The sequence below is a fragment of the Centruroides vittatus genome, unplaced genomic scaffold (genome assembly GCF_030686945.1).
Source record: "Centruroides vittatus isolate TY-2023 unplaced genomic scaffold, ASM3068694v2 scaffold_576, whole genome shotgun sequence".
NCBI lineage: Eukaryota > Metazoa > Arthropoda > Arachnida > Scorpiones > Buthidae > Centruroides > Centruroides vittatus.
In genome coordinates, this window is record NW_027122713.1 from 1,280,590 (window position 1) to 1,295,989 (window position 15,400).

General features: G+C 26.1%; 1 protein-coding gene across 1 annotated transcript in view; it reads right to left on the reverse strand.

Moving 5' to 3' along the window:
- LOC136989432 (neural cell adhesion molecule 2-like) overlaps nt 1-15,400 on the reverse strand; it is a 223,190-nt gene that overhangs the window by 20,533 nt on the left and 187,257 nt on the right. The window contains exon 6 of the mRNA XM_067287572.1: nt 3,085-3,375. Within this exon, the coding sequence (XP_067143673.1) occupies nt 3,085-3,375 (291 nt within the window). The remainder of the gene's footprint in view (nt 1-3,084; nt 3,376-15,400) is intronic.

Sequence of the window (15,400 nt, forward strand, 5' to 3'; positions counted from 1 at the left end):
CCTTAAAATGATAGAAAATTCCTTAGAACAATCAAAATATATGCATTTATTCAAAGCAACACCTCCCTTAATTATAAGTGCAGAAGGCAGACACAAAACTCGATAAATATCAAACTCGGAGGGTGATTAAAGATGACGTCATTTTGCTAATTACACAGAACACGTAGCGGACTTTACAAAATTTAGAGCTATAGCGTAACATCAGAAAGCAATGGCGAGTAACGGTTAAAGAGAAATCATTTAAAATTATGTGACGAAATTTGTAAAGGGTAATAACTACGCCTATTCTTCTTAATGAAGTAGCAAAACGATATTTACTCAGTCCATCAGGAAGAAGAGATAAACACGCCGCTAATCAACACGTTCCTATTATTGCTGATAAACACGTAGAGTAACGTCATACAAATCCTCTCCAATGTATAACTTAATCCCCATTTGGGTAACAGTCACTAGAGAATCTAAAACAATTTGAAATGATGTCACCAGCAAAGTTTTGTTTTGACTTTTAACGTTTTAAATTCACGTATAACTTGATAAAGTGCAAAGAGTTATTGTCTTTTGTCAGTGATTCACGACGAAAAGTGTATACGTAGCCTTTTGCCTTTCTCGAGACTTTGTTTACCAATTTTGACTAAAGGAGATACAATGTGACCTCAGCTATCTTTCCCTTGCAGTAATTAGTGTATGTGTCAGTTAAAGTTGTGCTTGTTTAATTAGAGAGGATGTAATTGTTCTCGCGTTGACAGTTCGCCAATGGAGAGAACAGGTAGAGTTTAATAATACGTTTATGAACGATCTACGATAAATGGATTTTAAGTTGTAATATGAAGTTTCGTTTATGGATAAGGATTTGACATACATACACACTTATACATATATATATATATATATTGACTCTTGACATACACATATACACATTTGGCTCTGGCATTTATATACATTAGCACTTGTCCCCCACTGACAACTACACACCTATACACACACAGGCACGCACATAAATCTTGTGTGTGTGTGTGTGTGTGTGTGTGTGTGTGGTGTGTGTGTGTGTGTGTGTGTCACGAGCCATTATATAGTATATAAATGCCAGAGCTAATTTTCACTTGTACATAAATCAATATTGACTTTGAAAGATCATAATCATCGTAAATGATTTTGATCTTTACGAAGTTATTAAAGCTATTATTGAGTTATTTACAGACGTTGTCAATCAAACTTGATATTATATAAATTTACGAGCTATTTATAATTATATAAATGCATTAGAAACTGCTCTTATATAATTACGATCCTACGGAAATATATAACTAGGAGTCACGGAACAGCGTAACCATGATCCAGTCGAATTTATGAAACCGAAACTCGTGGAATTTCATAAATACGGTATTATATAGCTATATTATTAAAAATATATGGAACTATATAGGATTATGTGCAATTATACATCAAAAAGTCTTTAAAATAAGGTGTCTATAGATACAACTGATTTATACATTACAGCCTGGTTTATGGAAAGAATTACAGATGTGGATGTGATTTTATGTGTGAGTTGAATAGATAGGTGTGGAGAAAATTTCAAGTTGTGTATATATAATTTCAGATAAATTTTTGTCTTTAGATATGGATCTATATTTATATTTTAGCTACTTATTTTTCTAGTCAGGTTGGCTTAAGAGGTTAGTTTAATTAGAAAAATAGTCTGGGAAGAAGTTCTAGGATTCAGAAATCCTAAAATAATAATCTGAGGCTATAAAATGGAGTCTGTAATGCCCAAGAGAGCATTAAACAATGTAAAAGCATAAAAACGGCATTTTTATTAAGTAAACGTCATTATTTATAACGCTAATTATGCTAAGATATATTATCTTTACATAACAGATATTAGTAGCAACACTGACAAATATATGAAACCATTAATTCTGAAAATTTGATTAACAAATTACATTATAAATATTTTTGTAATTGCATTTTTACATTTCTAAATTTTATTTTTATTGATTTATGTTAACATAAAAGCTCTTACAATCTCGTGACAGAAGTCCAAACATTAATCCAGTGTTGATAAGTAACTTCTCGTGACTCATACCGGGAGTAAAAATCAAAGAAATCATCATTTATTTAAAAATTTAATTTAATATTCATTTAAACATATCAAAATTATGAATTCTAAATTTGTGGAATTGCGTGAATTCCATGGAAATGCATAATTAAGTTCACGATTTGCGTACATCACAATGTGTATAACTAAATGTTAAGAACTTAAGAACTGTATAACTATTTTATGGGACTGTGTAAGAAGAATCCTATGGAAATGTGTAAGAAGAATCCCATTAACTGCTCAACGAAGATTCTGAGGAAGTAAATAACCAAGATTGAATTATGCGGCGGAATGAGAATTCCATGGAACTGCCTATAATTTTATATAACTGCATTACTAGGATTCTACCTACGGAAGCGCATAATAACGATTTCATAGAAACCGCGTAAGTAGAATTCCAGAAACTCTAAAATTGTATAACAAATAATTAATGAAAATGCATAGAAATAGAGAAATTTAATACGCAAATTTATAGAATTTCAATTAAGTTTCCTACAAAACTATATAACGAAAATACTCAAGTAAAATTATGTATAATTGCAAAACTAAAACCTATAGAACTACAGAACTAAATAGTGAAATATCACTAGGTCATCTACTATGTAATTACGACTAGACAAATGTATCAAAGGCAAAGACATGGGCGGGTCTCAACAGTCATGATTTATGCTTCTGTGACTCGTTATAGATTCTATCCACAACAGCCTTACTTCTGCTTACATTGACGATTGTAGATGCTCTAGTGGGAGGAATAATTATGTAAAATGCTAACTACGATTGTTCTAGAGAAATTACAGAATTAAGAATTATAATAATGAACTGTTTTCTCACGTCACTTCCGGGTTATTAAGCTTTATCGATTGTATTGCTGGAAGCAGGGGTGGAGATACTTCGAATAGTTCCTCTCCTATATTTTCTGATTAATCCGAACGTTATAGCCAGGTACTTTTTTTTCCTTTTAATAAAGAGTAGAACTGATATTTACTTACATTGAACTCGGAGATGAACGTGATTGCTTTCTCCTTGCCCTTCTGTATTGGTGCCAGTACAGCTGTAACGTCCTCTGTTATGTCTCTGTACTCTCTGTAGTACTAGAGTTTGATTGCTGACAATAATCCCAGCGGATAAATTAGTATGTAATTCTTGATTGTCGAATTTCCAACCAATATCTGTAACCCAAGGATTCGCCCGGATATTACACTCGAAGTAAACGTCATTTCTCTCTTGGATATTGGAATGTCGAAGTTTGCTTCCTAGACGAAGTGTTAATTGAGGTACAACTGTAAAGAAAAGTCATAGATATATACAAAAATTGAAATATAAGTTAAAATTTTTCACATCTATTCAACAAAGTGTAGAACTGTGTAATTGAAGCGCATGTCTAAGAATTAGCAGTAAAACTTATTATAGGATCATTGGAAAATTTACGAATTTTAGAGGAAAACTTTTTTTATGATTTTAAAGTTTTTAAGAATTTTTTTTAATTTTTTGGGATTTTAGGGAATTTTTATGATTAGTGATCTTGGAGAATTTTATGATTTCAAAGATTTTTTAAAGGAAAAGTTTATAATTTTAGGGATTTTTGAAGAATTCTTTATGATTAGGGATTTTAAGGATTTTTGGAAAATTTTTATGACTAGTAATTTTGGGGAATTTTTATGATTTTAGGATTATTAGTTATGTATATTTTAAAAGGAGTCAGAATTAATATTGTTAGATTGTAAAATTTTTACAATTTTAAGAAGGAAATAGCTTTATAAAAAAACTGTAAAATATTTAACCGATACTACATTTAAAAATCTCAGAAAAAAATGTGATTTTTAAGAGCTAAAGATAATTTAATAGAATAGAAAATAGTGAAGAGAAAGTAAAGGCAATTTTCTAGCGTTTAGATATGATCTAGAAAAGGATAAAAGGGATTCTAACAAGAAAAACATCAGAAAAACAATTAAAAATCTCTTACATCATGTGTAAGCCATTTTGTCAGAGAACAAACTACAATTGTAATTGACGTAGCTGCATTTTATAAGATACTTTACAAAAAAGACAATATATTTTTTTATAAAATTGATATTAATAATTGTATAATTTAATATTTAATTACGTAATATACAGGCGAATATTAGGTATGAAATTCTAGAATTTAACAGGATGTAACGAATTAGGGTAGGAAAGTATATCAGATACAAGAATACTTGAGAATAAATATTTCTGATAATGTAGCCAGTGCTTAAATAATATACTTTGCTTCTGTTCTAACCTGTAGAAGAGATAAATCAATCTACAGAATCTCAATGGCAAATATTAGTTTCTTCCTTTATGAAATTAGTAAGTTGTCATTGTCAATCAAATGAAATCATTGATAACAGCTTAACAACTATGCAGAAAAGTTGAGAGCTATAATGTTTCATAATATAGTTGACTCACGTCTGGTTGCAACATCAATAAATCGATGAAAGTCTACTTCGTTCTCTCAAATCCAAAAACTATAATTTAAATTTTATAAATGTAATTAGAAAAAAATATACACGCGTTTATCGATAAATAATGTTATATTATTTGGTAAATCGTTTGATGATACGTTTGTGGTTTTCTATTCATTGTATAACATTCATCTTTACATACTCATGCTCCGATAACTTCGACATGCACCGTAGCCTGAAGGTAAGAGATAAGAGATGATTGCACCATCGTTTCTCTCAGCACTGCTACATTAGTTGAATCGAGTTCCTCTAGCAATGTTGCCAAATATATATGGTGCGAGAATAACCCTCTATTCTACTTCTTTCTATGGAAAGAAACTTTGAAACTGGCTAACGATCCTTTCATTTTTTTTAATATAGGATACAAGCTGTAAAATATCTTAAAAATTGATGTGTTAGATGCTCACATTTTCCTTATTTCTAGTAATAAATCGGTTATTAATAACGAGAATAAAAGGCATTTAAGAACAATGTTTGATAGAATAACAATAATGTATCACAACATAGTTGTTACAACAGTCTTTACTGAAACATGTGATAAGAAACTGCTTGAAGCAAGAAATATGCCACAACTATACTTGTTTTAACAGAATGTATCACAACAGCATCACTTGTTACAACAATATTCAGCACAGCAGCGTTTGGTGCATGAAAATTTTCAATTTAAATATGGAAGAATAGAGCCTACTGAACACGTGACACAGCATTACTTACTACAATAATACAATAATATTTGTTACATAGTATGTGTCAACAGTATTTAATAAAAAACTATTCAATAAAATAATATCTAACACAGGCATAAAAGTATCCTGACGTAAGTATATTTCTTTGAAAGGAGTTTTGAATCCTTTGATGTATATATAAAAATACTTTAGATCTCTTTTAAAATAGGCATAGAGTAAGCACTATCGATTCGTATATCATAGAATAAACGTCATCTTTTCAGCAGTATACTCAACGTCAAGACTCCTTCAAACTGAAATCTTTTCAACAATTTTACTACTGAAAATCCTTCAATAATATAAGACTTATATAAAGTAAGTAGTAAGTAACTACTTTAGTAATAATTAAATGTAAATATCGTTAATCAATGTAGCTAAAGGGGTAATTTTCATGATATTATCTATAAGAAAAACCTTTATTCAACGAATAACTCCAATATAACTAAGCAGAAACGGACATTTAGCATCTTTTAACTTCACTAAACAACGCTAAAGAGCTAAAAAATGACAGGAAATATCGATTTAATTGTTAAGATTTATAATATTTAGAGATTTATGTCCCTGATAAATGCATTTATGCAAAATTATTTCCCATTTAAAGAACTAATTTCGGTTCATTAAGAGACGAAGAATCAAATCTAACCATTAATCAAAGAATTATTGTTTAAATAATTACATTATTTAATAAAAACTTTTGATTAATTAATTAATTAAATATAAAATTTTTCGAAAAATTTTTAACTCATTCAACAAAACTTTTCCTGTAATTAATCTCATAAAATTTTCCGCATCATTTGTAATAATAAATAAATCGCAAACAGTGAGATATTCATTACTTTATTATGAAAAATGAATAAATAATTATTCATAACGTAGAAAAAGAAATGATAATTTATTTTGGATGCGAAATAAATAAAATTTGACACGAAACAAGGAAAGAAAAACCTATCGTTTACATATTTTTTATTAATAAAATAATAATTAAATTAAAAAAAATATACTTATTAAATCGTTAACTTTCCATTATATCTGTCCTATAATTAATTACATAAAATAAATTTATATTAACAGCAAAATATTATTTTTACTTAAATTTTTTTCATTCTTATGAATATTTATCACGTGACTCTTTTTGTTTTTTGTTAATAATCTTTTCTCTAACTTTGTTTTATTACTTTCTTAGTGTTTCTATGCTTAAGCTGACTTTGCGTTATTCTTCCTCCTCCTCCTCCTCCTCCTCCTCTCTCTTCTTCTTCTTCTTCTTCGTGTTCTAATCACAGAGATGTCAAAAAAGTTTTGATTGAAGTAGAAATATTAATAAAGACATTGAGACGTTAAAGGTTAAAATATCGATTGTACAATTTTCTAAGATAAGAAATTATTATTCTTTCACAATTTCTTTCATTTTTTAATTTTCTAATGCTGATAATCAGTTTGAAGTACTTGTAATTTGAATACTTAGATTACTGATGTCTCTTAAGAGATTAGGACGATTAAGAGAGGAGAAATTAAATATTTTTTAACGCCCTTCAAGTATTGAAAATTTTTAATGAGAATTGTTGGATTTTAATGAAAATTTATATATAAATTGTTAACTTCAAAACGATAAATTTTCGTAATAAATGATTATTGCAACATAAAGTGAATGAATTGTATAAAATTGTTCTGTAGAATTTAAATATATTATATCGATAAGTAGACTTTACAGAGGTGACATGTGTAGGCTTTACATTTCTCCGATAGTCATAAAAATATACGAATAAAATTAAATTTTTCGCCACTCACCACGATAAACATTAGTTTAATTCAGTTTAGCATCTCATAGAGGGGCCTCAAAATTCAGTCTTATATGTTTGGGGCCCGAGCTACAATGGCCCTCTATCCGGGTTATCAATAAGAACTTATTTTCTCTTATAGATGAATAATTACAATGACTTTATTGTTTCTAACTTCAAAATATTTATAATAATAGAATTTTATGAAGTATTTTATATTCCAGAAAAAAAATTAATTTATTTTACCAAAATTTATGTTTGAGAAACAATTTAGTCGTCATAAATAATAAAAATTACTTTTATATAAGCCACGTATCTGATGTTTTAGATAAATCAACAACATAAAATTTTAAAAATTTGTATGCTTAATCCTAGAAATATATATATATATATATTATTTTATTTTAGAAAGTCTATAAATATAAAAATTCTGTAATAAAACTCAATAAGATAAATTTAAAATTTTCTTTTAAATAAAATATAATATAATATTCAAAAATGTTAATAAAAAAACAATAAAGTAAAAATTATGAATAAATTATGTAAGAAAATTTTTATTTTATACATTTCACTTTTCTTAGACAAAGAATTTAATCGATTTCAGATATAAAACATATGAAGACAATACATCAATTACAACAAATAAAAACAATTTATAAATGAAACTGAGCAATAAATAACAATTAATAGAAAAGTGACTAATAAACGTGTGACAGATGAAATCGAATATAATCGATTACGAACACGTGACCAAAAAAATATGTCAGTTACAAGAAAGAGAACTTTTTATAAAATAAATAACAATTAATATAAAATCGACTATTAAACACGTGACAGATGAAACTAATTATAATCGATTACAGAATATGATAGAAATGTATAATAGTTACAGTCACGTGGATTATACAATTTAAAAATAAGTAACAATTAACATATGATAGATAAAATTGAATATAATCGATTATAGACATGTGACCAAAAATACATCAGTTACAGTAGAATAATATAGTTTTACAAATACAATTTAAAAGTATTAATTGTTAAGATTTACGAAATCGATTAGAAAACACGTGACAGGTGAAATTAAATGTAATCTATTTATCATATGACATCATCGTATCGTACATGATCATATCGTACATATGAGAAAAAATATATCAGTTACAAGTTACAAAAGTCTGTTCGAAATAAAATTCATTTATTATGAAATTTACAAATAAATAAAATAAAATCGATTAATGGACACGTGACGGATGAAATCGAGTAAAATCGATTAATGAACACGTGACGGATGAAATCGAGTAAAATCGATTAATGAACACGTGATGGATGAAATCGAGTAAAATCGATTACAAATGTGTAACAGAAAATATTTCAATTACAACAAAGAAAATTGTATTGTGAATAAAACGGAAACATTTAATTCATCGATTACTAAACACGTAATAGATAAAATCGAACATAATCAATTACAGAAACACGTGATAAAAAGTTATAAAATATGTTTTTAAAGAATGTTTATGCGTTAGAATATCTTAGAATGGAATTAATAAATTATATTTTTTATAATTATTAACATTTTAAACTCGATCGAAATTTCATCGATTTGATATTTAACTCGAGTTAATCTTGGAAGGGAAGAGGGGGAAAATATCATTTTTAAAAGTGCTTTTTTTGTATGTTTGTGTGTGTCTTGTTATTAATATTTGTCAAGAATATTATTTTTAGATTGTAAGAAACAATTGAAAAGTAAGATTCGAGTTCTGTACATAAGATCATGAAAGATTATCATCAGTCAACGTTGAATAATGATATCTTTTTTCAAAACTATCTATCTTAGTAACTCAAAAAGGAAATATAGTTTTCAACAAATTCCTATCAAACAATCTTGCGTGATGGCATCGTTACGTGACTCTTAATCTCCGAAAAAGGCCAAGGATTTTTATGCAGAATATTTTGCCATTTTAGATAAATTACATTTTACTAAAGATAATTATAATATTGTACAACTCTTATCTCTTTTCTTTCTTTTTTTAAAATCTTTATTATAACGTTATTTTACAGGAGAAAAGCATAGAATTATTATAGTTAATTGTTTAATATTTATAATTAACGTTAAAAATCTTCTTTGTAATTGTTTGTTTATCAATTTTTGAAGAACGAAAATATTATTAAAATCATTTTCTTTAGTTTAAAAAATTTATTATTTACGAAGTTATTAAAGAAAATATTTTAGTTCATATGTATTAATTATACTGTAATTTATTTTGAAAAGATAAACACGTACTTTTCTATCCCCTCCATTTCTTCCATATTAATTATGTCATAACTTCTAGAAGCTAATTAAGAATGAAAGAAAGGACAATAAACAGAATTTATCTTTTTGAATTACTGTAGAGAAGTTGATGTTTGCGGTATAAACATATTATTTTTAAAATTTTTCATTTTTCATAATGTTTATGGTGTTTATATATTTAAGTATACACTGCATTAATATCTCAAGCTGAGTAATAATTATTATTACTATCTACAAAGCTGTATATGTTTATTATACTTATAGATATTTAGTAATTTAGATAATAAATATATAATATTTTTTCGAGTTTGAAAGATTAAATTCCGCGTATAACGCGCAAGCAACTTTCAGATATACATATATATTTTTTACTTCTTGAAAAATTGATATAAGTTTTACTTTTACAACAGATGGCAGCACTGGAATAGAAGAGTTTAAATCCATTCTTGATATGTTTTGATAAATAATATCTTGGATATTTCATGTTAAAATGCAAAAATATAACGAGATTTTTGATTTTTCTATTCTATCTGGATAAACAAAAAAGTGGATTAGAAACATGTATCGCGGGTTTTTCTATCATTTCTCAAGTTCTACATCTCAAGAGACAAAAATATTCAACGTTCTTTTTATTTTTTTTAAACTTAAAATCTTTCAGATTTTACTTTAAAAAATAGTAAGAATTCTTTTTTCAAAAAAAGCCTACAGGAAAACAAATGATATAACTATACTTCAACAAATCTCCAATTAAAAATAATTATATATTACAGATTCTTTCGTTCAAAAACATTATTTTTAGATATAAAAAGATTAGAATTTTAAATAAATGCAGATATATATATTTAAAAACTGTTTAGAAATTCTACATATATCATTGATTCTCGCTTTCCCATATCTGATATCTTTAATAGATGCTGAATATGATATGGAGATTCATCTACAAACGATTTTAGAAAGAGCAATTGTTATACAATTTTTTTAAATATGGAATTTTAAAATTCAAACATGGAAAAAAATTTTTTAGATAAGTTTTCTTTAATCTCTAAAACAATTATTAAATTATAAAAAGAGGCATATGTATGTACAACTTCTCCAGGATGAAGATATAGATAACAAAATCTAATTTAGAAAGATGCTTGTAATTAATAAGAGAAATTATTTATAAAGTAATCATTATAGAAAATCTAGCTTGTATATAACTTAAATAATTTATTTATAAATAAAATAATTATTGTTTCAGTAGTATTTATCATTTTGGGCTTGTCTTTATTGATTTTTATTCAATATTATCCATATGGAAATTAATTAATTCAGTTGAATATAACTTAGATTTATGACTCTACGACTTAGTAAACTAAAATTTAAGCTGAATTATTAATTACGACTGAATTTAACTAAATTAAAGCTACAGAAGATGATATGTATTTATGTATGCATGAATGTATGTAGGTGTGTATATATATATATATATATATATATTATATATATATATAATATTGAATCATAAATTATATAAATTATTTATAAAATATATCTCTTAAAAATATATCTCTTCTTCGATCTGAATCTAGAAATTTCAAATCTATATATATATATATATATATATATATACTGTAAAGTGTAAATTCAAATAATTTTCTTTTCATCTCTCGTTTTTCATTTTTCTTGCTGGCTCTCCATCACTGCTTTACTCTATACCACTTCTCTCCCTCACTCTCTTTGTTTTCTCCTTTTTTATTGCTTTCTCTCTTTCTTTTCACCCTTCTCTTTCAATTTTTTTTTCGTTTCATTTCCAAACATTTTTGGTTTTTAACTTCAATATTTCATCCTTTAGCTTTGATTTTATTCTTTATCCTCTAATTTCTATAGATTTTTTTCCTTCATCTTGTTATATCCTTTTCGTTTGACTCCTTTTCTCTATACCTCTTTCTTCATTTTAGCTCTCATTTTTCTTGTACTTTACCTCTCTATGTGAACGTATTTCCTCTATATAGTCTCACTCTCCTTTGCTTTATCCTTTCATTTTACCTCGCTTTCTCCTTTCTACTATATCACGTTCTTTTCCTCTGTCATACCTTTCACTTATCATCTATATCTCCTTTAACGTTCATTTCCTCTTCGCCTATCTTTCTTTCTGTTTTAAATTCTCACTCATTCCTTCTATTCATAACGTGTTTTCGCTACTATCTAGTTTATATTTTAAAAACTTTACACACTATCTTCATTCTCTCTCACTCTTCTCCCTATCTGTTTCGATAACAAGAATATCCTGTAACTCTTCACAAAGTTGAATGATGCTGTTTTTTTATTGTACAGTGAATAGTTTACTGTAAATAACAAGAAAATGAGCTAGAGAACATAAAATTTAGGCGCTCTCTCCCCTTTTCTTCCTCTCTTATTCTCTCTTTTACATAAAGAGAATACACAGTTGAGTTATGATATAGTTTCAAAGCTTTACGACAAACCAAACTAGCGTTTAAACTAATTCAGTCATAAAGCAATTTATTAAACTTAGTTTATAGGTAAATTGGTTATGTAATAACTAAATCACTTCTACAGAAGTAATTATTTTGATTATTCCACAGGGAAAATCGGTTATTAATTATAAGCATGTAGTAGTAGTAGTAGTAGATAAAATTATTTTCTGAATTGATTTACATAAAACTAATTTTTTAACTTCCATTTTCTATGTTCAGATTTATTTTACTACTTTTTATTAAATTAAAAAACAAAAAAACTATGTATTTTATACTATTGATATTAATGCAGTTTTGTAGTAGAAAATTAGGGGAAGTAGCAATATTGTCGTTTACACCTCATCACTTTAAATGCATCTTTCGTGACTGTGGTCTCACGCCCACTTCAAAACACCTGAAAACTTCGTCACGCAAGAGAAAAATATCCTGTAATTCTTTCAGAAGTTGAATGATGCCATGTATTTTCTCTCCACCAAAGCTTTAATAAAATATTTAAACTTAATTTGTAACGAATTATATTACTCTACGTAAACAGAACTTTTTGAATTACTTGGCTTCGTAATAGCAATTTAAAACGGCGAAAGTAAAGTAAAAAAAATAAAAATAAAAAATAATAATTTGTTTATTTTAAACTTCTAAACAAATTAAAACAAATTTCAATTCAATTAGTCTACAGCAATTACTCTTCAAATGATTTTTCTTTTTTCGTTTTGAATCTAGAATCTGTTCAAGATTTACTCTTCGTACTTCTTAATTTAATTGTTAATAATTAATGATGGGAGGATTTGAGACTAATACAAAAGTTCTTTTATAAAATTATTTTTATTAATAGATTTAGAACTTTATTTTATAATATATAATTATGAAATATATTAAAGTAAATTTAAGCTAAACTTTATAAGCTGAAGGCGAATAAAAATGCATCAAAATAGAACAAATTTTTGGCAATAAAATTAATTTTAAATAATTCATTTTCTTATATTATTTATAAATAACACGTTTTTTTCAATAGAAATATGTTTAGACTCATTTTGAACAGAAAAATAACTATAATTATTTATTTTCTATACGATTAACACAGTGTTTTTGAGAAGATACGGAGTGAAATTTTAGTAGAAGCATACTCAGTTCTTTATAAAATGATCACATATGACAAAAGCAGATTGGAGAAAGTGTAGTTCTTAAAATTTAGACATCAGTATCCCATGTTCTGATATGTAGAAAATTCTCTATCGTTGTTCTTGTAAGGTTGTTGAAAGAGATCATTTCTGACAATCTCTAATGCTTTGTAGAAAGAGTTTATTTCGTCCACTTTAAAACGTTTTAAGAATTTAAACGTAGCCAGAAAAATTTATTTCCTTCAGGATAAAGAGAAATTATTTATAAATTAGGAAAGGATAAAGGTTTAATTTTAGGAAATGCTTATTAATTTAACAATATTAATATTGTATATAATTTACATTGATAGATTACTAGCTGATAAATGTTTAAATTTCTCCAAAACAATAGTTAATTAACTTAAATTTTCTATAATGATAAATTGACTGATAATTACTAGTTTCGATAGAACAACAAATAAATAAAAATACTTTATACTGCAACTTTTAGGATTAAAAATTTGCTAAAATAAGATATTAGAATAAAATATATAATTTAATTTCTATATAAAAATGCAAAATGAATTTTTAAATATTTAAGATGCATCGATATAAAATAAAATAAAATATAAAACTATATATATATATATATATATATATATACATTAATTTATTCTTTGAATAAGAGTAGAATGTATCATGTAACTATTTTCTTAGAAAGTAAAAAAATAAAAAGAGAAGAAAATTTTCAATATTCAGCTACAACGTTACCATCAACAATACTTAAAAATTTGGATAGCATTTCAAGAGTGCTAGGAAGAAATAGGCTATTATCCTTCAAGACTACTTTGTGTAACCATGCTGGCTTGAACACAAAAACCGATGTGGAGACAACTGATTTTGTGTCACGATCTTATTGCACCACAGGGGACTGATATTTTTCATAAGATGACGCCAGATTGCTTTCCTTCCAATTTATCCAAAAAGAAAAAAAGGGGGAGAGAGAGAATTGTATAGTAGCAAATAAAATATATTACTGAACATAGAATTGATATCTATTTATAATTTTCGACTTTTTTCTGGCAATAATTTTATATCATATAAATAAAAATGTTAAAATTAAAAGGGAATATTCAGAGGAAAAAATTGCGATAATATTTTATAAAATAATTTATTTTAAAATTTTTATGGGTAATATCATAAATAAATTAATTTGGAATTTAGAAAATCATATTTATTTTATTCGATGATGTTGATGTTCAACTAGAGAACAAATTGAGAAACATATAATTCGATATAGAATTTATTTTTTAATATAATTTTATATATTTTATAACGAAAATTTTATTAAATTTCTATAAAATAAATATTGATGTTATCTAAAATAAATAAATTTTAAACAAATAGAAACAAACTTTCAAACTGTAGACGAATAAAGACAATAATTCTGAAATAAAATATTAAAACCTTAATATAATATATATATAACTAAAATAAATGTAAGAAAAATTGTTTAAAATTTTTGTGTGTTTATAAAAATGATTTTTATATGACTCTAATGTGTCATAAACCCGAAAAATCATACTTATTAGGCAATATAGATTAGCTTGCTCATTGGATAGATTTAATCCGAGCAGAGTATTCTTGTGATGCTCTCGGGAAAAGTATCACCTCCATTCAATCTCAACCAGAAATTCTCCAGGTGACCAGAATTGCTTCAATAGTTGAATGTTCAGTATTGCTTTCTGTACTTTTGGATTGCTCCTTAACATCTTACACAAAGGAATTTGCAGTAAGGATGACTAAATTCCATTTCAAGCAATATTTTATTCTAGTCCAACATTTTATATGTTTAGTAAGGTAATTTGATAGGTAAAGTGACATAAATGAGTAAAAAAAATTCGTAATTTCGTATATCAAATACGAATTTTTAAAATGGTAGTTCGGCTTCTCTGCATAACTTCCCGTCATGCGGAGAAACCCCTTTTACAGGAACTATTACGTATTACAGGCTCAATCTTAAAAGCTGTTAAAAAAAGAAAAATTTAAGATTAGATCTGCGTATTTCTTCACTGAATTTTATATTTATTTTAAATTTAATATTGTCATCTGCAGAATATGAAAAAAATATGAAAATTTTTCTTTGTGTCGATAAAAATTCAACGTTTTCCTCTTTCCATCATCATAAAATATATTTAAAAAATTTTTTTAACTTAAAAAAATATATATTTGAAAGAAAATTACCATCTCTTTTATTGAAATTTTAAAATAATAAAATGTAAAATTTTCCATTTCAAACTTATTATAAATATTATTATTATCATTATTTTTTTTAGTAGTAAGTAAAGTTTATTGTAATAGGGTATACCTGTTACAAGGGGGAGAATCAGTTGATACCAACATAGTTGATTTTGTTATTTAATAATTATAAAATATTGACGTCTTATAATAA